Source organism: Prinia subflava, chromosome 1 (genome assembly GCF_021018805.1).
Source record: "Prinia subflava isolate CZ2003 ecotype Zambia chromosome 1, Cam_Psub_1.2, whole genome shotgun sequence".
NCBI classification, from domain to species: domain Eukaryota; kingdom Metazoa; phylum Chordata; class Aves; order Passeriformes; family Cisticolidae; genus Prinia; species Prinia subflava.
The window spans coordinates 151,663,690-151,685,121 of record NC_086247.1 but is presented as its reverse complement, the minus strand read 5'-3'; the positions used below and the strand labels follow the sequence as shown (position 1 = coordinate 151,685,121).

Genomic DNA, 21,432 nt, shown 5'->3' with positions numbered 1-21,432 from the left:
TCAGGCAGCGGAGCGAGAAGCGTGCAGAAAGGAAGGACATCCAGCTAGCACTGATTTTTATATATATATATATATTATTTTTTTTTCGTTCTTTGGCGTATTTTAGACTGAGTTCTTAAAGTTTTCCCAGCTCCTACAGCTGTGCCTGAGACTGTGTGGAGGGGTCAGCGGGTTTTGGGAAGTCACTGTGGTGAGGACGTGGAGCCAACATCTCGCTCCTGTCCTGGCTGCACACAGTTCTGACTGCTTTGGGAGCTGCTGGGGGTTTGAGCAGTCCAGCCCCTCCTCTGCAGCTGTTTGGGAGTGAAGTTTGTACCCCGTGTGTGTTCCATTCGCTGTGTGTCCCCTCTGGAGGTGACATGTGATGATGGATGCCTGAAGGAATGGATTTCAAAGGGATGGGGAATCCTTTCTTGGGGAGATAACTGAGCTGAATGAACCCCCTTATCGAATCCATCTACCTGCTGCAGATCCACCAGCAGCTGAGTCTCTGAAAAAGCAACATCCACCTGCACAGGGTTGGGTTTTTTTTACCCAGACTGCATAACTTTCATGCTGCATAGAGGAACTGGAATAGAGGAATCTGCAGCAGGTGGAAAGATGCAAAAATTCCATGTTCTGTGCTTTGATGGTTGGGATTGTGTGAGGAGAGGAGACACAGCCTTTTCCTAGTGCCATCTATTCACCAGCACTGTGAACAAGTCTTTCCTTGGAAGCTTGTTTTATCTATAATTGATTCCAAAACACCACAGCGCACTAAGCCCTCACCCAAGCAATTAAAAGCATTGAAACCCCACAGTTTAGTGTTTGTAGCCAGTGAGTCCTAAAACCCACTGCAAGTTTGACCAAACTGGTTTGTAGGGAGGGGTTTTTGCCTCGTTTCCTTCGGCTCCTGCTCTCAGATAGGATGCCAGGAGGACAGGTGGACACACAGGGCTGCAATTCCAAGGTGTGACCCCACGCAGCGGGGTCCCAGGGGCGCAGGAACAGCCCAGGGCTGTTTCCTGCAGATGTTCCTGCAGATCCAGATGTGCACAGGGGCAGTGGCAGGACCTGCAGCTCAGCGTGGCTGCTGGTAGCCAGGGATGGTCTTCTCAAAGCAACAACGCGTCACTTCTGGTGTTTTACAAATTCTTTCCTTTTCCTTGGCTCAGGACATTGGGGAGCACTTCACTGGGTTCTCCTTTCTAAAATGTGTCTCCTAGAGGGGACAGGGGATGCTTTGCTAACAGCTCTGACAAATACCAGTTCAAAACTTGAATATTTACTCCAAAAGCTGTCACAGCCTTGGTCAGACCCTCCCTGCTCCAGCAAATGTCTCCTGGGTGTGCATTGGAGCTTTGGGAATTGTGTCCATGAGTAACATTTGCAAAATGGTAAATTATCCTTGGTGTAGGCTTCAGAAACCCTTTAGGGGAGCACTGAATTTTGGATGAACTGCTCTACAGGACATTCAAAGTGCATTTTTAAGAACATTTTGGGGCTTGCAGCTAATTTGGGGTGCAGATGGGAGCTGGTGGGGGGCTGGACACCTGCACGGGGCCAGCCAAGGTGGGGCTGCATCCAACCCTGCCTCATCCAGACCCGGATGCTCCACAGACAGATGCACCATGCCCCACACCCAGCAGGGTCTTCCCTTCCCAGCTCCCCTCAGCTGGAGCTTGGCCGAGTGCCTGGATTAATTCTGCAAATCATTTAACACCACAATTTGCCCATATCTGAATGTGAGCACAACAGAGGAAGAGGTGAAGGCCCCTTAGGGTGTACCCACTGTAAGGAAGCAAAAAAAGGCACTCAAAGAGGGAACTTCCCTATTCCACCCCTGAATAAACCAAATTTCCTCTGTAAATGAAGAATATCTCAGTGAGCATCACTTTCCATGTCCTGCAGTCCTGAATTGTCCCACCTGCACAGTCGTACTGACCACAGCATCACTTTTGGGGCAGGAGAGGGGGATTCTGGTCCCAGTAGCTTTGAGGGTTGAGGGCAGAGAGGAGAATCTCCCCACCCCTCCTTCTGGTTTATGACCCAGCTGTTTCCCCCCTCCCTGCCTCAGTTTCCCCAGGAACAAGATCAGCACCACCCGCAGGGCGCTCTCGCAGGCTCGGGCCGGCGTGTGAAGGCTCGGGGCTCTGCGTTCGCAGGGGATTTGTTTGATCTGGAAATAGCAGGGTTAGGAAATAGCAGGGTTAGGAAATTCCACCCTCTCTCGAGAGCCCTCAAGGGGGGCAGTGCTGGGAAGCAGCGGGAGCAGAACGGTGTCCCAGGATGGGGGGCACGGAGAGGGGCAGGGCTCCCTTCCTGCCCCCGTGTGGGGCCAAACCCCACACCAAACACAACTCTGTGTCTCCAGAGGTGCAAAGCCAAGTTTGGGCCAGGCTCGGGTCTCGCCAAGCCAGGTTGGACGGGATTTGGGGCAACCTGGTCTAGTGGAAGGGGGCCCTGCCCAGGTGGGCAAGGTGATATTTAAGGTCCCTTCCAACCACCAAAAATTACAGGATTCTGGGATTTTGTGATAATTTTCCCCCCTGGATCTTCACTCCCTCTCAGCCATGATCTCCCAGTGTTGTTTTTTATCTTCTTTTCTACCACAAAAGAGTTGGGATTAAATGCTCAAGATGGTATTTCATGTTTGTACTTAGATGTTTATTAATTCTTATCTACATTACAGTCTTACAGACTATGATTTCTAGCTAACAAATTAAAAAATGGCTCCTATCTCTTTCTCTACAAGGCTTCTTGAGAATAAACTGTCCAATTAAGAAATAACACCTAAATTATTTTTACTTTTAACTCAATAACCAAACACCTGTGGTCCACAGTGTGGACTTTTTTATCTAATTACAAAATACCACTTAAACTTATGAAAAAGAATGTGAAAAAGAAGGACTAGCTTACACATTAAAACTTCTATCTCGCTTTAAATATATTACTATATTCTAAAACTTTAAACTCTAAGTTTTCCACTATGTGATATTACACACCTATCCAAACTACACACCTATAATTCCAGTTCTATCATTCAATTTTGGAAGCCTTTTCCACGGCCTCAGGTCAAATGCAGTGTTTGCCTGGGAGTCAGTGCCTGTCAGCACAGAAAGTCTAAAATTCTCAGTGCCCAGGGCTCCAACATCCCAGCATGTAGAGTTGGGGTTGATGTCCCTACTCCTTCCACACAGGAAAACAGCTCCTTTCTCTTCTCGTTTCTCTTCCTCCACTGTTCTTTTGGGTGCAGGTGCTTTCCCTACTGCTCTCATCTCTCAGTATCTGTGCGAGTCATGCAGTGAAATTCCCTCCTGTCTTCAGTGCTGCTTGAGGTCACCCAAGAAATTCAGGCTGCAAGTTAAGCTAAACACAAAATGCTTATTACAAGCTCTTCCTCCCCAGCTGTTCCAGGTCTCCTAATAAATGCATGGTTTTCTCTTGAAAGCTTCTCAAGGTTTATTTTTGAAACAGTCTGTATTTGATTAAAGTTTTGTTTTGTTTTGCTTTGTTTCAAGAGGAACTTAAAAGGGCCATCAGCCTGTAAACATAAATATTCCCATTCCTTTGCTGATTCTTTGCATTTTTCTGGGTTTGCTAATGAAAGACGTTTCAGCACGGCAAGTCTCTGTGATGTGGGAGCATCCACTGCTCCAGCCCTGACCACTCTTTAAGGGGAGAAATTTTCCCTAATATCCAACCTAAACCTCCCCTGGTGCCAATTGAGGCCATTCCCTCTCCTCCTGTCCCTGTTTGTGGGAGCACAGCCCGACCCCCCCGGCTGCCCCCTCCTGTCAGGAGCTGTGCAGAGCCACAAGGTCCCCCCTGAGCCTCCTTTTCTCCAGGCTGAGCCCCTTTCCAGCTCACTCAGCCTCCCCTGGGGCTCCAGCCCCTTCCCCAGCTCCGTTCCCTTCTCTGGACATGCTCCAGCCCCTCCATGTCCTTCTTGTCATGAGGAGCCCAAAACTGACCCCAGGACTGGAGGTCAGTGGGGGATCTGTAGCCTCTGCAGTGCCAGCACAGGGGACAATCACTGCTCTGCTCCTCCTGCTGTCACAAGATGTGACCTCACCGCCGTGTTCTTTATCTCCCCCTCTCCCCACAGGTTATAACTGAGTAGCCCTTATGACCAACATGAGCTGGAGCTTCCTCACCCGCCTGCTAGAAGAGATTCACAATCACTCCACCTTCGTGGGGAAGGTCTGGCTCACCGTGCTCATCGTCTTCCGCATCGTCCTCACGGCGGTGGGGGGCGAGTCCATCTACTCCGATGAGCAGAGCAAGTTCACCTGCAACACCAAGCAGCCGGGCTGCGACAACGTCTGCTACGACGCCTTCGCGCCGCTCTCACACGTCCGCTTCTGGGTCTTCCAGATCATCATGATCTCCACGCCCTCCGTCATGTACCTGGGCTACGCCATCCACAGGATCGCCCGCTCGGCCGAGGAGGAGAAGAAGTTCAAGGGCTTCAAGAAGAAGAAGCAGTTTGCCCTGAACTGGCAGGCCGTGCGCAACATGGAGGACGCCATGGAGGCCGACGAGGAGGAGCCCATGATCTCCGACGACGCGGCCGAGCACGAGAAGGCCAAGGCCAGGCCCAAGTGCAAGGAGCAGCAGAAGCACGATGGGAGGAGGCGCATCCAGCAGGAGGGGCTGATGAAGATCTACGTCTTCCAGCTCCTCACCCGGGCCTCCTTCGAGGTTTGCTTTTTGATAGGGCAGTATTTGCTCTACGGCTTCGAGGTGGAAGCTTATTACGTCTGCAACAGGGTCCCTTGTCCGCACACCGTGGACTGCTTTGTGTCCCGGCCCACGGAGAAGACCATCTTCCTCCTGGTGATGTACGTGGTGAGCTGCCTGTGCCTGCTGCTGAACATGTGCGAGATGTTCCACCTGGGATTCGGCACCATCCGCGACGCCATCCGCAACCGCAAGATCAACAGCTTCCGGCAGCCCCCCTACAACTACGCCTACCCCAAGAACATCTCCTGCCCTCCCGAGTACAACCTGGTCGTCAAATCCGAGAAGTCCACCAAGATCCCCAACAGCCTGATGGCCCACGAGCAGAACTTGGCCAACGTGGCTCAGGAGCAGCAGTGCACCAGCCCAGATGAGAACCTGCCGGCGGATCTGTCCACGCTGCACAAGCACCTGCGGGTGGCCCAGGAGCAGCTGGACATCGCCTTCCAGAGCTACAGCAGCACCCAGGCCAACACGCAGCCCTCTCGGACCAGCAGCCCCGCCTCGGGGGGCACCGTGGTGGAGCAGAACAGGGCCAACACCGCCCAGGAGAAACAAGGTGCTAAACCCAAGGCCTCCTTGGAGAAAGGCAGCTCCAGCAGCAAGGACGGGAAGACGTCTGTGTGGATATAACTCTGTCGGTGCACGAGCTGGGTTTTTTGTTTTGGTTTGTTTCTGGTTTTCGGTGTTATCTGTTTCGCAGGGCACGATTTTTGTGTGAAGTCAAGAGAGTAAAAAACAGGAGTTTCGGACCTGTTTAGTGCTGTCTTCCAGAGCGTTAACAAAAGACGTTTCTTCCCTGTCTCCAACGTGTTCTCCAGCTGGGAACCTGCGGTGAGTGACAGGAACCTCCAGTGAGTAACAGCAAACCCCCCACACCTCCCAGCCCCTGGGACACCACCGGAGCCCCCAGCAGAGACTGGACAATGTGCTGTGGTGGGAAGAGGAGCTGCTGGTGGCTCAGCAGGGAAGCAAGGCTGACAGGGATCAGCCACCCTCCTGCACGGCAAGGCTCGAGTGCTGCAGGCCAGGCAGTGTTTAATTACTAAATACCCTTAATCGAATTAATTTCCGACCCTTTGGTAAGAAAAGCACTGACATATTGCACAGACCTTGGTGGCAGGCTCACAGCTGATGGCCTGCCCAGGCTGGCAGATGCTGTCGAGGGCCTCGTTGGATGCTGTGAGCCAGAGCTGGCTCCCATGTCAGGTCTGGAGCAGGAACACAGTGACTGCCTCAGACACGGAGACCTAAAACCAGCACAGGGCTGAAGGTTTCATCTTGTCTTCCTCTGCATCAAAGCAAAAAGCAAATCTGCTCCAAACCCTCCGGAGCAGGAGCGAGCAGTGACTTTGCATCCTACCGGTGCCTGTGTAGCACTTGCTACAGATGTGATGGGAATTGTTGCAGTTACAGAGTCTTTAACAAACTGCTGCTTCACATCATCAGAAAGTGCCTTTATGCAACCAGGAAAACAAAAGTGTAAAGGGGTTAGGCTCCTTTACTCGCTGAATTTCAGACGGCCGGCATCAGCAAATTTGTTTTTCTGATTAATTGAGGAAAAGCACTGTTGGCAAATTTGTTTTTCTGATTAATCAAACCCTTATAAATAGCGGCAGGTGGCAGATCTATGCATAGTGTGTCTCTGGTGTGTGTGTGTGTGTCCATGTGTAGATACAGACACGTATGAATACGTGCGTGTGAACGTAGACATAGAGAGATCGGTGTAAATGTAATATCAACCCTCTGCTCCTTCCTCAGCCTTCCTCCTCCCCGAGAAAACCCAGCTGCTCCAGGAGTGGGGCTGATCTCATCCTGGGTTCCCACACCTGGGGGGGCTTTGCAGAAGGTCTGGCTTGAGTGGGGACAGGACCAGGGCAACAGCAGGAAGTTTTTCTTCAGTGTATGAGATTTTTTTTCAGCTGGGCTTGGCTTTAGGGTGGTTTCCATGCACTTACAGTACTTTGGGAGCGTGTTAAAATCAAGCTGCTGAGCTGCTGCTGTTCTTTGTCAGAGGATGGTTCCATCACCACCACAGGGAGCCCAGGTAGGCAGAGCCTTCAAGATCAAACCTAGTGCAAAAGAAGTAAAATCTCCCTGAACACTGCGCTGTCCCTGTGCCAGGCTGCTCCCTCAGGCTGTGCCAGGATTTCTTATCCATGGGGTATTCCTGACTTCTCACTGGACATCACTCTCCTGTCCTTGAGATCAGTCCCTAAAAGCCCTGAAGGTGCCTGTTCCCCAAGTGTCCAGCCCTTTGGCCATTCTTGGGAACAGGCAGAGAATCTGGATATGCCCCTCATCTCCTGGGAACTTTGGCTGAGCTGTGGGATGCGTTAGAGAACAGTCCTGGAGGCAAAAAAAAAAAAGCAGAATTAAAAGGAAAGCAGAGAAACACCCTACGAGGTATCCAGCAGCAAATGTTCAGCTTTGTGGCTTTGTGTAGCTGTCTGGGGATTGCTTCCAGGCTTGCTCCTGGTCCTGCTGAAGGCATTGGTAAAATGCCTGGAATGCTGTTTGCTCTTGCAGCTTGAGATCTTCCCCTCACAAATGGGATCCAGGAAGGGGATCAGCACAGCAGCAGTCAGCAGTGACATCCATCCACCCCCTTCTGCTGGGAATTCTGCAGGAAAGGCTCAGAAAGGCCACACCACGGTGCTGGGGAGACAAACATATCCGACTGCTCTGTTTGTCCTTGTCCCATGTGTGGGGATGTGCTCTCTGCTGGCTGGGGATGTGCTGGGCACAGCAGGAGAGGCTGGGTGCTCCCAGGGCTGCTGTCACCTGGAAAAATGCCTGCAGGGCCACAGCCCAAGCTGTCTGGGAGGACAGAGAGGTGATCCTGGCTGGAAATTCGTCCCCTCGTCGCTGCAGCTGTCCAGGACATGAGCTTGTCCTCTACATCAGTGTGACTTCTCTTTTATTCCCAGCCCTGTGTCCCATGGGAAACTGTGTGTGTTTAAAGTCGTGATCCCAAGGGAAGGATGGAAACTCTGAGGGTAACCATGGCTGGATGCTGCCTGGGTTCTTCTGATTCCTTTTCCATGAGCAACAACACCCCAGCCCAGATAAACCTGAGCTTCCCACACGATGATGGAAGGCACCGCCCCGTGCAGGCGTTGGGATTTTGGATTTCTCCTGCCCCTACCAGCGACGTCTCCCTCAGCACCATTCATGGCCTGAGCACTTCCTGGTGACTCAGATCTGCCCCTCAGCTCCTGCTGACCTGCAGATCCCCCCCCAGTGAGTCACCACACCAGGACAGGAATGTGACTCCCTTCCAATCCCTCCAGGAAAAATCTTGACAAACGTCTCACCATGGGGAAAGCAGGGGGCAGATTTTAAGCCAGAATCCCCCAGACCTGGTCACAGAGACCTGATTTACTCATTAAACCCAGTCGATACAGCAGGGCTGTACAGCAGCAATACCCCAGCAGTGTCCATGGGAGGGGATTCCAGGTTCAGAGCAGGAGGTGGGAAAAGCCCATGGATCTTCTTGCCAACTTGCCACCATCAAATGACTCCCTAAAGGGTGAAATGAATCCCCTCCCTGCAACCCCACGGAGACATGGAGAAGACTCATGCCTTTAACCTCTGCACATTTTGGCTGTTTGGAGACTGTTTCCACCCTCAAATCTGCTTTAAGCTGAACACCTCCAGTCTCATCGACCTTTCTCCAAGGGCTGCTTTTGTGGCGTGGTTTTCCCTGCTGTCTTTGGGCCAACATCAGCCACCTCACATCCTCCCAGCAGTGTGGCAGTGCTGGTCCTTGTGCCACCTTCCCTCCCTCCTCCTCTTCCTGCCCTCTGCTCCTCCCCAAAGCCCCATCTGGGGATTGCTCCCCTCTCCAGATGTGTGGCCGTACAGTCAGAACCTCCCTGCCCTCCTCCAAAGCCCCTCTTTTGCTGTCACACAGCCAGCCAAGGGGGCTCTGAGTGACCCCAGGGTGCTGCAGAGGGTTTGGAGCCTCCTCCCAGCCGGTGTCACCCTCACATCTCATACGCACACGCTGCTTTCCGCAGGGAGAGTCAATAGCTGCAATATTGACGAGTGTCAGGGCCAGGGCAGACTCCCGGGGGATCAATAACCCCCTCATCGGGCAGGGACACGGGGTAACCACCCCCAGCCCTGCTCATCCCTCAGGCCTGGAGTGTTTCCCTGCACAACCTCCCTTCCCAATGGGAGCTGGTCCTGCTTTCCCATGTTTTCCAAGCGTTTTGACAGGGACTGAAGCACAGGGGTGCATTGCCAGCAGGAATACTCTGGTGTCGGGGTGCTTGGGAGGGATGCAAAGTTGCCTGTGAGGTCCCAGCCAGCCTGGAGGACACTGCTGATCCTCTGAGCCTGGGGAGGAGGGATCCCAGTTCTCCCAGATCCCATCTGGGCCACACACAGGAGCCAGCACGGGTCAGACAGCCCTAGGAACAGAAAAGATTATTATTATTATTATTATTATTATTATTGCTATAGATACTGATTTGCTCACTTGCCCTCTTCCTCCTCCACTCTGTGAGCTACAAACCCTTTAAAATGTTGTTTTTATCCACTGAGTCACTGCCACAAAGGTGACCAAAAGCAAAGATGACTCTGCAGGAATGACTCCTTTCAGGCCAGGAGCAACAGTCCCTTCTTTCATCCTGTCAGCTGGGGCAGGAAAAGGATGGAGCAGCAAAATATTCACAGCCACAAGCAAAATCCCCACCACAATTTTTCCTAACTCAACCAGCAGCTCGAGGAAATTCATTTAGGGGGCGGAGCATCAGCCACGGGAGAAATGTCAATGGTATAATTAATGCTTTGCTTTCATTTTTTCTCCAGGCAGCAGTTTTGTCCACACACGAGACAGGTTTAGCTTTGTGGCTGAACTAATCACAAACGTTGACTCTCTCGCTAAACTTGGTCAGATAAAGTGCCCACACTTAGAGTTCTCTTCTTACTATTCAGGGCCAGGAATGTCCCACAAAAGCCAGATTACCTTCTTGCTTGCATTGCATTCCACTGGGAAATACTTGAACTTAACTCAAGGCCATAACCAGTCTGTGCTGTTACAAAGTATCTGGGATTGGTGGGGTTTTTTCTTTTTTCTTTTTTTTTTCTTTTTTTTTTGTGGGTTTTTTTGTTTTGTTGGTTTTTTTTGGGGGGGGGGGTTGTTTTTGTTTTTTTTTTAATGTACTAACTGTATTTGTACTAGAAATTTTTGGAGGATGAGGTTGAACCTGTAAGTATTTTTCAGTGTAAATGTTACATCTGGGCTGTAGTTAGAATAATAAACACTGGTCAAAAGGGAAAGGGACATCAGTCCAACTCAACTGTGGCTATTCCACATCCATTACTAATAATATGGAATAAAACTTACATTTTGTTATAGTATGTAAAGCGTGTGGTGCTTGCTTGAGAAGGGCTCTGAGAGACGAGAAGAAATCCTTCTCCATCTGTGATTTGCCTGTTTCGGCCACGCAGGAGCTCTATTTTCCCTGATATGGCTGCAAATCATCACAAAATAGCTTTGCCTTAAGAAGCGTTTGACCTTGGCGTTGTTTGGGATGCGTTGTCTCCCTGATGAATCACTGCCTCAGATCCCTCAGGCACAGAGCTCAAACCGCTGAGGGAGGCCTGGGCTTTCAAAGGCAAGAAAACTTTGGGAAATCTGGGAGAAAATGATGATTCAGGCTGAGCAAACGGTGGGAAAGCACTCTGTGAGAGAGCCTGGCTTTCCAGCCACCTCGGTCTCCGCTCCTCCCGTTAAATCACAGACGCTGCTCACTCACAACCCCCCTCCAAATGAACTCAGGAAAAGAATTCTGGACCCAAACATGCAATTTTTTTCTGTTTCTCTGGAAGCTGAGCTAAGCTGACAACTTCTGTGGCAAGGGCAGGACGTGGTCCCACCAAGAGACAGAGAATAGCCAAGGCCAGGCTGGAGGGGGCTGGGAGCAGCCTGGGCTGGTGGGAGGTGTCCCTGCCCTGGGGGTTGATCCTGACTCACAGAAGGAAAAATGGCAAAAGCAGCCCCCATCCAGCAGTTCCATTTTGGGAACAGGCAGAGCACTTTCAACCCCTCCCATTTCTTTGGAAAGCCAGACTAAAATTGCCAGTGACTTTTCAGTTCTCTCCAGAATCACAACACCCATCATTTTCACCCGCTGCTCCTCGCTGCAGAGGAAATTCCAGTCACAGCATCCCGCTGGCTCCTAATCCCTCCTCCCAGGAAATTAAATACTCAGGGGATGGTTTGGTCCCTTCTCCTCAGTCCCACCAGCAGGAATCACAGAGCCCTTAAGGTTGGCAAAGCCCTCTAATTTCATTGAGTCCAACCATTAACCCAGCACCACAGCCACTAATCCCTGTCCCCAGGGGCCACATCCACACGGTTTTCAAACATTTCCAGGGGTTGTGATCCCACCACTTCCCTGGCCAGCCTGTTCCAATGTCTGGCCACTCTTTCAGTGAAGAATTTTTCCCTAATATCCAATCTAAACCTCATCCAGTGCAACTTCAGGCCGTTTCCTGTCACTTGTTCCCTGGGAGAAAAGACTGACGCCCACCCTCCTTTCAGAACAGCTTTTTCATGCACAAACTCATTCTCTCCAAGCTCCAAACTTCCACTTTGCTCTGTTTCTGCGCCTGCCTGTTGTATTTGCAATTTCCCTCTCTCATCACTGATTTTGCATTGCCCAGGCCTGCCACAATCCACATTTTCCTCTCCAAGGTTGTGGGATGTTGTCCCAGAAGTGCTGCTGTGCCTTACCACAGCCCCGTGTCCCAGCTGCCTGTGGCTGACCTCCCAGGGCACAGCTCGGGGAATATTTCATGCACAGGGTTAGGGAGGAATAGCTGCAGCTCAAGTGGGTTTGTGGATGAGGGTTTGTGCTTAAAACCCCGAGAAAAAAGCTGGAGAAAGAGAGTTTATTCTGCCAGCATTAACCTGCAGGGCTCTGCAGAGGTTACCCCTGGTGAGGATGAGTTATTGACAAATAAATGCCAAAGATGAGCCCTCACAAGGGCGAGCCTCGGGCTGTCCAGGGTTTCAGGCAGTGGGAGAGCAGAGAGCAGAAGGCTGCTGGAGCAGGAGGCTGCTGGCAGCTTGTGCAACCACCCAGGGGCTGCTGAGGGACAGGGAGGGAATTTCTGTCCTTTGTCACCACCTGCTGAGCTGTGGGAAGGGATTTGAGCCACCCTGACACACCTCACTGGATGAGAGGTGTTCCACCGAGGAGGGAATTAGTGTCTTGTCACCCTGTGCCACCAGCTCTCCTTCCAAAATCACCCCTAGAAATGACAAAGCTGGCAAGGGATGATCCAGCAGTGGCAGTATCAGAACCCCAGAAGGGTTTGGGTTGGAGGAGACCATTAAGATCATTCCCACCCTCTGCCACAGGCAGGGACAGCCCCCACAAGAATTCCACACCTTCCACTAGAATTAATGTCATTGGAGCTCTGGGAATTGTGTCACCCCTCCCAGCAGGCTTCAGGTGCCCCATTTTCAGTGAAGACAGGCACACCCTCACTGAGGGCTGGCACAAACCCTCCCAGGGCTCTCGGCGCTGCAGGTCTCAGTCACACTATGGATTGTCTCAAACCATCTCCTGAGCTGATTAATGCACCAAACTGGCAGAGCTGCAGTTTCTGACACTGAAATACTTCGATATGACTTTACTGGCTGCATAGCTCCATGAGAAAAGAAATGAAAACCCAGAGGGAAGGGAAGGGAAGGGAAGGGAAGGGAAGGGAAGGGAAGGGAAGGGAAGGGAAGGGAAGGGAAGGGAAGGGAAGGGAAGGGAAGGGAAGGGAAGGGAAGGGAAGGGAAGGGAAGGGAAGGGAAGGGAAGGGAAGGGAAGGGAAGGGAAGGGAAGGGAAGGGAAGGGAAGGGAAGGGAAGGGAAGGGAAGGGAAGGGAAGGGAAGGGAAGGGAAGGGAAGGGAAGGGAAGGGAAGGGAAGGGAAGGGAAGGGAAGGGAAGGGAAGGGAAGGGAAGGGAAGGGAAGGGAAGGGAAGGGAAGGGAAGGGAAGGGAAGGGAAGGGAAGGGAAGGGAAGGGAAGGGAAGGGAAGGGAAGGGAAGGGAAGGGAAGGGAAGGGAAGGGAAGGGAAGGGAAGGGAAGGGAAGGGAAGGGAAGGGAAGGGAAGGGAAGGGAATAAAAGCAGTAGGAAGTGGTAAAAGAAAGAAAGGCTCGAACTGGCTGCCTGATTGTTTTCCATTTTCACTTTTATCTCCCTTGCTGCCCATTCAAATATCTCCGTGGGGTTTGATAAAACAGCTCTGGTGGTTGGCAGTGCTGAGAGCTGCAAAGGGCTGCCTGTGGGATGGCCACTGATGATCCCCACAGCTCGGTGGGTGAAGGAGGGATGTGGAACAGGCAAAAAAACCCCACAAAGTTGGACCCAGATGTGGGTCCATGGTGCCTGTAGACTCTGGAGTTCCAGCCCAGCTGTTCTTCAAAATACCTAATTTTCCCACCTTCTCCATGCCCTTCAAAAAGCAAATCCAGCTCCTGCTCTGGGCACATTCCCACTTCCAGACAGAGAAAAGAACCACTCTGGGTACCAGCCCTGTGCCCCTCCAGCTGCCCCAGCCCCATTTTTGACGCACAGCTCGTGCCAGCAGGAGGGCAGAGCACTCCCCGTGCCAAGGCCACCTTGAGCCACCTCCGTGCACATCTTTATTTCTCCACCTGCAGGGCCAGCCCCCCGTTCCAGGGTGAACTCCCCACATCTCTCAGCACTGCCGGGACACGGGGATGTGTGATAAGGTTATCACTGCCAGGGCACAAGGCAGAGCCCAGCCCTGCCCAGGGCCAGAACACTTCCAGCTGCAGGGGGAACTGCACAACTGAAGAACAGAACCAACACGATTTCAACAGAAACCATTTATTGTTTGCAAACATATACCAGTTATAGATTCTAAAATCTCCAGCCCACATGGGCACACTTCTCTCGGTTGGCCAAGTCTCTGGTTCAAGAGGCAGCTTCATCTCCTTCAGGATGTCCAACTGGTCAAATCCATTCTCACGCTGCACCTCCTGTATCCAGGATTTCCATTCTTTGTGGACAGTTTCTCAGGCTCTCTGTTCTTATTTTCACCCTGTTGTTTTCCCAGTAACCCTGATGAATTCCTGAGACCTGTGCAAAACAAGACTGCAGGTGTCTTGTTATCTACAACGATTTTGGCTGGTGTGCAGAATGACCTGAGTTGTGCAGATACACTGCTACATCCAGCTCCTGGAAAACGAGTCTCCCTTCACTCAGGGTTTTGGGATGGGTGGGACTGTGCTGGTGCTGCCTGCCCTGGAGGTTTCAGCGGGGTCATTCGGGGCCAGGCGGCTCCTCCTGCCCGGAGGGATGCTCGTGTGCCGGTGCTGGCAGCGGGAATGGCCTCAAAGCGAAATCGCGAATGACAGGGGTGACTCACGGCCATTCCTTGGATTGTAGGATGAATTCCAGCGGAACGAGACGCAGCCAGACCCGGGGCTATCCGGGCCCTTCAGACGCCACTTCCCAGAGAGCCGGTGAACATTCCAGAGGGAGGGAAACAGCGCTTCAGCTCCATGATTTTAACTGGGGGGGTTCAACACAGGGATTCCCCGTCCCTGGAAATATTCAAGATCAGGTTGGACTGAGGCTCTGAGCAACCTGATGGATTGACCATGTCCCTGCTCAAATGACCTTTAAAGCAATTCCATGATTTTATTTCCATGCAATTCGTAGCAGAAATTCCTCATGCCAAACATTGTAATTTACTCCAATACGGCGCTGCTGACAATTTCTCCAAGGGTGTTAGGAGAGGATGGAGGGCAGCTGGTGAGTCCTGTGGAAACAAAACAGGAACCTTTGGAGTCTCTTTTCCACCCTGATAGCCAAAATGCACCTAGAGGGCGAGGATGGCTCCGTACCCTCTGTATCACCCAGGGATGTTTGCAGCATCCAGCGGATTTTAGGCTCGGCAGGGGCAGGAATGGACGTGCTTAAGGAAAGACTGGACGAGGCATGTAGTGCCATGGTCTAGATGACATGGATGGACTCGATGACCTCGGAGGTCCTTTCCAGCCTGACTGACTCTCTAATTAAATGGGGAGCAGCCGGGACAGGGAGAATTGGGCTGACCAGCCCCCGACTGCGCCCACAACCAAACCAAGGGACGTGGCAGCGCTTTGAGCTGTTCTCTCGCTCGCTCCATGGCTGGAGAACCCGGGAAAGGCCGGGAAAGGCAAGAGAGATTCCCAAATTCCTCATTCGGGATCGTGGGGAACACCCGGTCCCGGGGGCGTGGCCAAACATAGGGGGCGTGGCCGAAAGGACATGGGCGTGGCCTGAGCAGTAACTGCTTCCAATGAGGGGGCGTGGCCTGAGGAAGGGGGCGGTCCCCGCGCGTGCCGGCCCCGCCAGCAGGTGTCGCCCTCCCGGCGGACACACACAAGATGGCGGCGGCGGCGGCGGGCGGCGGTGGCGGGGGGAGTCTCTGACGGCGCCGCCATGTTGGTGAGGGCAATAACGGCGCCCGGGCTGCGCCGGTGGTGCCGGAGCCAGCGGGGCGCGGCCGCCGCCTGTTTCCCGCTGGGCCGGGCGCTGCTGGGCCTGCGGGGCGCCGATGCCGCCGTGTTCCTGCAAGGGCTGCTCACCAATGACGTCACGCAGCTGGTGGCGGCGGGCGACGCCCCCCCCGCGCTCTACGCGCACGCGCTGAACGTGCAGGGCCGCTGCCTGTATGACGTCATCCTGTACAGGTGAGACCAAGCGGCGCGGCTGGTGGGGGGAGCTGGGAGAGACCATTGCGGGGTGGCGGGGGGTGGCTGCTGTCACCGCCGAGTGACATTTCCGGCTTGAATTTCTACATTAATGTGGAAAAAAGCGCTTCCTCCGTGTGTGTTTGCCATCACTTGATGGTGCCTCTGCGGATCACCGCGGCAGAGAAGTGTGATGGGGGTAACATCCCCACGTGTGGATATTGCCTCTGCTCTGGAGCCAGGCTGGCAGAGCTGGGGGTGCTCACCCGGAGAAGGGCTCAGGAAGCCCTCAGAGCCCCTTCCAAGGGGATATTTGGGATAAATCCTTCCCTGTGAGGGTGGGGAGGCCCTGGCACAGGTGCCCAGAGAAGCTGTGGCTGCCCCTGGATCCCTGGCAGTGTCCAAGGCCAGGCTGGAGCAGCCTGGGATGGTGGAAGGTGTCCCTGCCATGGCAGGGGGTGACACTGGGTGAGCTTTAAGGTCTCTTCTAATCCAAATCCCTTCTGGGGTTCTGTGACAGCAGAAGGCACAGCAGAACGAAGCTTCTCCCTCAGCTGAAATTCCCTTCACTGTAGGATGGAGAATTCCCAGACCTGTTTATTCCCCTGGGAGAAGTGAGGGCAGTGTTTGCTAGGACAGAGTACAGCAGGGGCTGAAACAGTTCTGGTATTTCACAGAGGGGACGTGGGTGCTGCTCCCTGTGCGCCACAAAAACTCCCCAGATTCCTGCATTTGCACCAGGATCCAAATAAAAAATCCAGCTTTGGCTCCTGCTGCTGTGGGGGTTTATTTTCCTTACCTTGGGGGTGTGACTCTTTTTAGACTCCACGGAAGCACAGCAGAGGAGCCTCACATCCTGCTGGAGTGCGACAGCAGCGTGCTGGATTCTGTCCAGAAACACCTGAAACTCTACAAGATCCGCAGGAAAGTCACCATTTCTCCCTGCCCTGACCTGTCCCTGTGGGCTGTCATCCCTGGGGAGCAGCCTGGGGACTCCAGTTCCCTCCCAAAATGTGCAGACCAGGCTCTGCTCTTAACTCCTGACCCCAGGGCAGAAGTCATGGGCTGGAGACTGATTGCAAAGAAAGGAGCAAACCTGTCAGAGATTATCCCTGGGAGTCACGTTGGAGACGTTCAGGATTACCACAGGCACAGGTATAAACAAGGTAAAGCCAAGCCCTGTTTTGCACTATGGATTTGGGGAGTTCACATGCTGATATAAGGCAGGAATAAGTTATAAACCCTTCATTCTTATGTTTTAATGCGTTGAGTTTGTTAATTAATACATGCATTAATTGCTACTTCGAGTATTGAAGTGACCTGGTGGTTCTAATTCTGTCTGGTGGCAATGTTTGGGTATAATTTTCTATTACTCAGATTATGGGGATTGGTTAGGAATGCTAAAAGAAAGCCAGGATTATTAATTTTCTTAAGAGAGAAGCTTCTGTGAATTGAGTAATTTTGATTATTTTGGGATGACAAAGCACAGCCCAGGAGGAAACACCCAGACTTGGTTTCCTAAAAATGTTGTGGCTGGATTTGCTGAGTTAACGCCGAGGCCAAGGAAACAGGACAGGGATCTCAGTCCTGGAAGCCCCATCGCCTTTGATTTTAGTGTGTCCATGCTGAAAAAGGATTAAATTAAATGGCAGAGGGCAAGGTGCTGAAACTGGGATCCGTTTGTATTGGCAATTGATTGAAAGACAGGAAGACTGATTTGGTGATCAGAATTTGATTTTACTCAGGTTCCCCAAAAGCTTATATACTATTTCAAACAGGTTAATAATTTCTACTACAATAATCAAGTTAAAAATCACACAGACAACTCATGCATTTTACAACAATTCTTTGCTTGCAGAAGTTGATTGAATCTTCTCTCTGAATCTAAGCAGGTTTAATCCCATCTCCTGTAATTTTCACAGTTCTGTTTGTTCTTGCCATGGCATCTTGTTTATCAAAGATAATATCAAAGATAACCAAGATAATCAGCTGTGCTAATCCAAACTGTTTGACTCTCTGTTTTATGCATTCCCACACGTTTGGGTTGGAAAAACCAAACCGAGAACGCATCAAACACTTGATAGCACAAACCTGACCAGCGGCGTTTCCCTGCCGGCTTTGTTCTCACCCTAGGAATCCCCGAAGGGGTGAAGGATCTCCCCCCTGGCGTGGCCCTGCCTCTGGAATCCAACCTGGCCTTCATGAACGGCATCAGCTTCACCAAAGGCTGCTACATCGGGCAGGAGCTGACGGCCCGCACGCACCACATGGGCGTGATCCGCAAGCGCCTGCTGCCCGTGCGCTTCCCGGCGCCGCTGCCCTCCGCTCCCGAGGGGGCAGAGATCCTCACCCGGGCCGGGAAAAGGGCCGGGAAGCTCCGTGCAGGGGCGGGAGAGCTCGGCATAGCCCTGCTGAGGCTGGCTCACCTCAACGAGCCGCTCTGCATCGAGCTGGGAGGGGACAGAGTGGAGCTCCGCGCCACCACGCCCGAGTGGTGGCCCAAAGCTGCTGCTAAGTAGAGGAGGGAGCACTGTTTGCCTTAAGGAGAGGCTGGGTTCTGTGGGAATTTGGGAATGTGTTTGGTGGTGGTGGGGGATCTTACAGGATTCCTCAGATCGGGAGTGAACAGCAGGAACCCAAAGCTGTGGAAGATCGCTGGGTTGGATCTTCCACTGAGGGCCCTGGAGAGGCAAATCCAGGGAATGGCACCTCCTCCTGAGGGTGATCCCCCTGTTTTAGGGGTGCTGGGAGTTGTTGGGTTGGTCCCGGTGTATTTAGGGGGTGCCCTGGGCTGTTGGGTTGGACTCTGGATGGATCTCCAGGCTGACACTCCCTCCCTGTGCTCCCTGTGTGTTCCAGCTGAAGCACTGGGATCAGGAGCTCCCCTCTTCCCTGCACTCATTTTTTCACTTCAGAATAACCATTCTGTGGTATTATAATTTTATTCTTTTGGTGTTTTTTTGAGTGGAGATCATGCTGCTCTTATTAAGATGTATTCTCAGGCTGAAGTTTTTTTGCTGCAAATTCCTCTTTGCATTGAGCTTCTGAAACTTGCAGATGGGGCTGGCGTTTCTCCCCACCACCGGAATTGTGTTCAGGAAGAAGAACACCTTATGCTTCACGTGTCACACCTTGATTTTCACTCAGCTGGGAAAGAAAGGTCTCAAACCTGCTCCTGTCTCCTGCTTTGGTGCCAGTGGAGGGAGCACAGCCAGTTCCCCTGACTCCCTTCACTCCATTTTTTTGGGAGAGGAAAGGGATATTTTCAATGTGCTGGCTTAGCCTGGCTGTCCTGAGGGAGGATTTTCTGGCTCTGCACCTCCACACTCTCTGTACTCCTCACACCCTGACCCTGCTGCCACCTGCAGCTGAGGTTTTTTCCACCCGAGGGTTTTCAGAACAGCCCAATGCTTTTGGCATTTCTTCATTTCTTTCCTGGCTGCCAACACTGCTGTGCTTCCCCAATTTTTCTTCTTGCTGCAACTTATTCCTCTCTTCTTCCAAAGCCAACCAGCTCCATGTCTCCTGCCTCTGTCAACCTGCAGTGATGTATAGGAACCCTTTTTATTTTTGTATTGCAATAAATCCATTACACAATGAGAAATCTGCCCAGGTGAGATCCCATTTTGCCCCCCCCCAAAAAAAAATAAAGGAAAAGAAAAAAGAAAAAGCCTTTGCATGAATATTTGTAACAAAAGTGCGTCCAAAATCACATTCTGCCTCTGTTTCAGTGTTACTGTGAAAGAAATTTGTCTGTTAAAAAATGCTTATATTGATTAAAACTCTATGATTGCTGTAAAATGATTGTGTGGAATATTTTGTTAATTGTTGCCTCTGATTGAAATGTGACTCATCTGAAAGAGAAGATGCCTTTTTTTTTTTTTTTTTTTTTTTTGGAGTGAAGACATACAACAATAAATGTATTTTCAGGTTGCTTGCTGACAAGAGCCATGCCTTCGACTGTTGGTCAGGTGTGGCATTGGTAACAGATTCTTCCTGCTGGGAAAATAAAAGAACCTGGATCCTCCAGAGGTGCCAAAGGCCTGAAGCAGCTTTTCCTCTCTGCCACCCATTGTGCAAAGGCTGCTCAGAATGGTTTTATTGTCCTGGGGTGAGCAGAGCCTGAACAAACACTGAATAAACTCTGTCTGGGGAAGCCCTGAATCTCTTCTCGGACGCACTTTTCTTGTTTTCCTCACAGTGTTTGAAAGGCTTTTGTTGCTGCAGGTGCCACAAGGTTAGACAGGAGAAGGTGGTGCTGGGATGAAAAGGTGTTTGATGGCTTCTGGGGGAAAAAAAAGAGGTAGAAATGGAAGGGAGCAGCCCAAATCCATTTTTTATTCTCAATTTTTTACTCTCCCTCACAGCCTTCTCCACCATTAATGATTTTATCCTGGTGGATTTGGGGCTGCAGCGTGCAAGAGTTGATTTTGCAGGGATTTTACCTCTTTGAGAGCCATAGAATTATTAAAGCTGGAAAAGACCTTTTGGATCATCAACTCCAACCATTAACAGCACATCCCAATCCACCACTGATCCCTGTCCCCAGGTGCCACATCCACCACAGCTGGAAAATCTGGGGCCTTTCCTGAGCCCCTTTTCCGTGTGCTCCCCATTGCTGCCTCAGTTTCCCTTCCTCTGCCCCAGTGATGCTTTCTGAGGGAAAAGAGTGAGAAAAACTCTTGGAATAACCTGAAATCTCAATGGGATAAGACAGGAGTCACTGCAGAGACTGCAGAGGGAAATTGAAATGGCTGCTTTCAGGAAAAGGAAGTTCCCATTTTTTTTTCTGCCTTAATTTTATTTTTTTCATTTTCTAGGAGCACTGCTAGTCTTCATTGTTACATTTTTTTACCTTCCCTGTCATAGAAAAATGCAAAAAAAAAATAATTGTCTTGGTATGGTGAGGAGTCCAGAAAAATGACTGTTTATACTTCAGTCTACTCTATTTTATATAAATATAAATATATATAAATATATACAAAAATATATATTTATATATATTATATATATTATATATATTTTATATATTAAATATAAATATAAATATAAATATAAATATAAATATAAATATAAATATAAATATAAATACATATAATATGTCATATATAAAAGATGTCATATATATTATATGCCATATATATAATATGCCATATATATATAGTACTGCAGGTTATTAAAACAATTGCTATTCCCTATTAAAAACATAATTCCTCCTAGGGATTCACCCTGCTGTGGCCAGGTTTTGTGTGAGCCTCTTCACTCTGGATTGCTTTAAAAACCCTCACCAATATTTGTAGCATAATATCAGGATTTTGAGTGGCTTTTCCTGCCGCTGAGACTGTGCTGAAGCCTTTCAGCCCTTCATATATTAATATATCCACGTATATATGGACTTTATACACTTTATATATATACTACTGTTATTCTTTTATATATATAGATTTTCACACATATATAGTTTAAATATATATATACACACACACTTTGATATATATGCTTCTATAGTTATATAATTTTATATAAATGCACTTTTACATATATATATACACTTGAAATATATGTATACATATATACGCATTTTTATATAACTATTTACACTTATATACTTTCATATATGTACATATACACACACACAGATATATTTTTATGATATGTATTTATTATTTAAATATGTATGTACGTATATAAACGTAGTACATATACACGAATATATCTACTGATAAATATGTACTTTATATACTTGATACATATACTTTTATAGTGATACTTTTTATATATCTACACTTTCACGCATATATATAGTTTAAATATGTATACATATATATATACATGCTTTGATATATATACTTTTATAGTGATATAATTTTATATCTATGTATATACATATATACATATATACATATATACATATATATACACACACTTTGATAATATGCTTCTTTAGTTATATAGTTTTTATATATACACTTTTGCACACATATATACTTTAT

General features: G+C 50.0%; 2 protein-coding genes across 5 annotated transcripts in view; both read left to right on the top strand.

Moving 5' to 3' along the window:
• The window catches only part of GJC2 (gap junction protein gamma 2), a 30,233-nt gene extending 22,456 nt beyond the window's left edge, over window positions 1-7,777 (top strand). For all 4 annotated transcript variants that reach the window (XM_063417217.1, XM_063417226.1, XM_063417236.1 and 1 more), the window contains exon 2: window positions 4,088-7,777. In XM_063417217.1, the coding sequence (XP_063273287.1) occupies window positions 4,108-5,355 (1,248 nt within the window). In that variant the 5' untranslated portion in view covers window positions 4,088-4,107 and the 3' untranslated portion in view covers window positions 5,356-7,777. The remainder of the gene's footprint in view (window positions 1-4,087) is intronic.
• A 7,322-nt stretch (window positions 7,778-15,099) lies between these two features.
• Window positions 15,100-19,592, top strand: IBA57 (iron-sulfur cluster assembly factor IBA57). The gene is made up of 3 exons (XM_063417193.1): window positions 15,100-15,439; window positions 16,262-16,605; window positions 17,573-19,592. Exons 1-3 carry the CDS (start codon window positions 15,189-15,191, stop codon window positions 17,956-17,958), a joined length of 981 nt encoding a protein of 326 aa, XP_063273263.1. The 5' UTR covers window positions 15,100-15,188; the 3' UTR covers window positions 17,959-19,592.
• The last annotated feature ends 1,840 nt before the right edge of the window (window positions 19,593-21,432 follow it).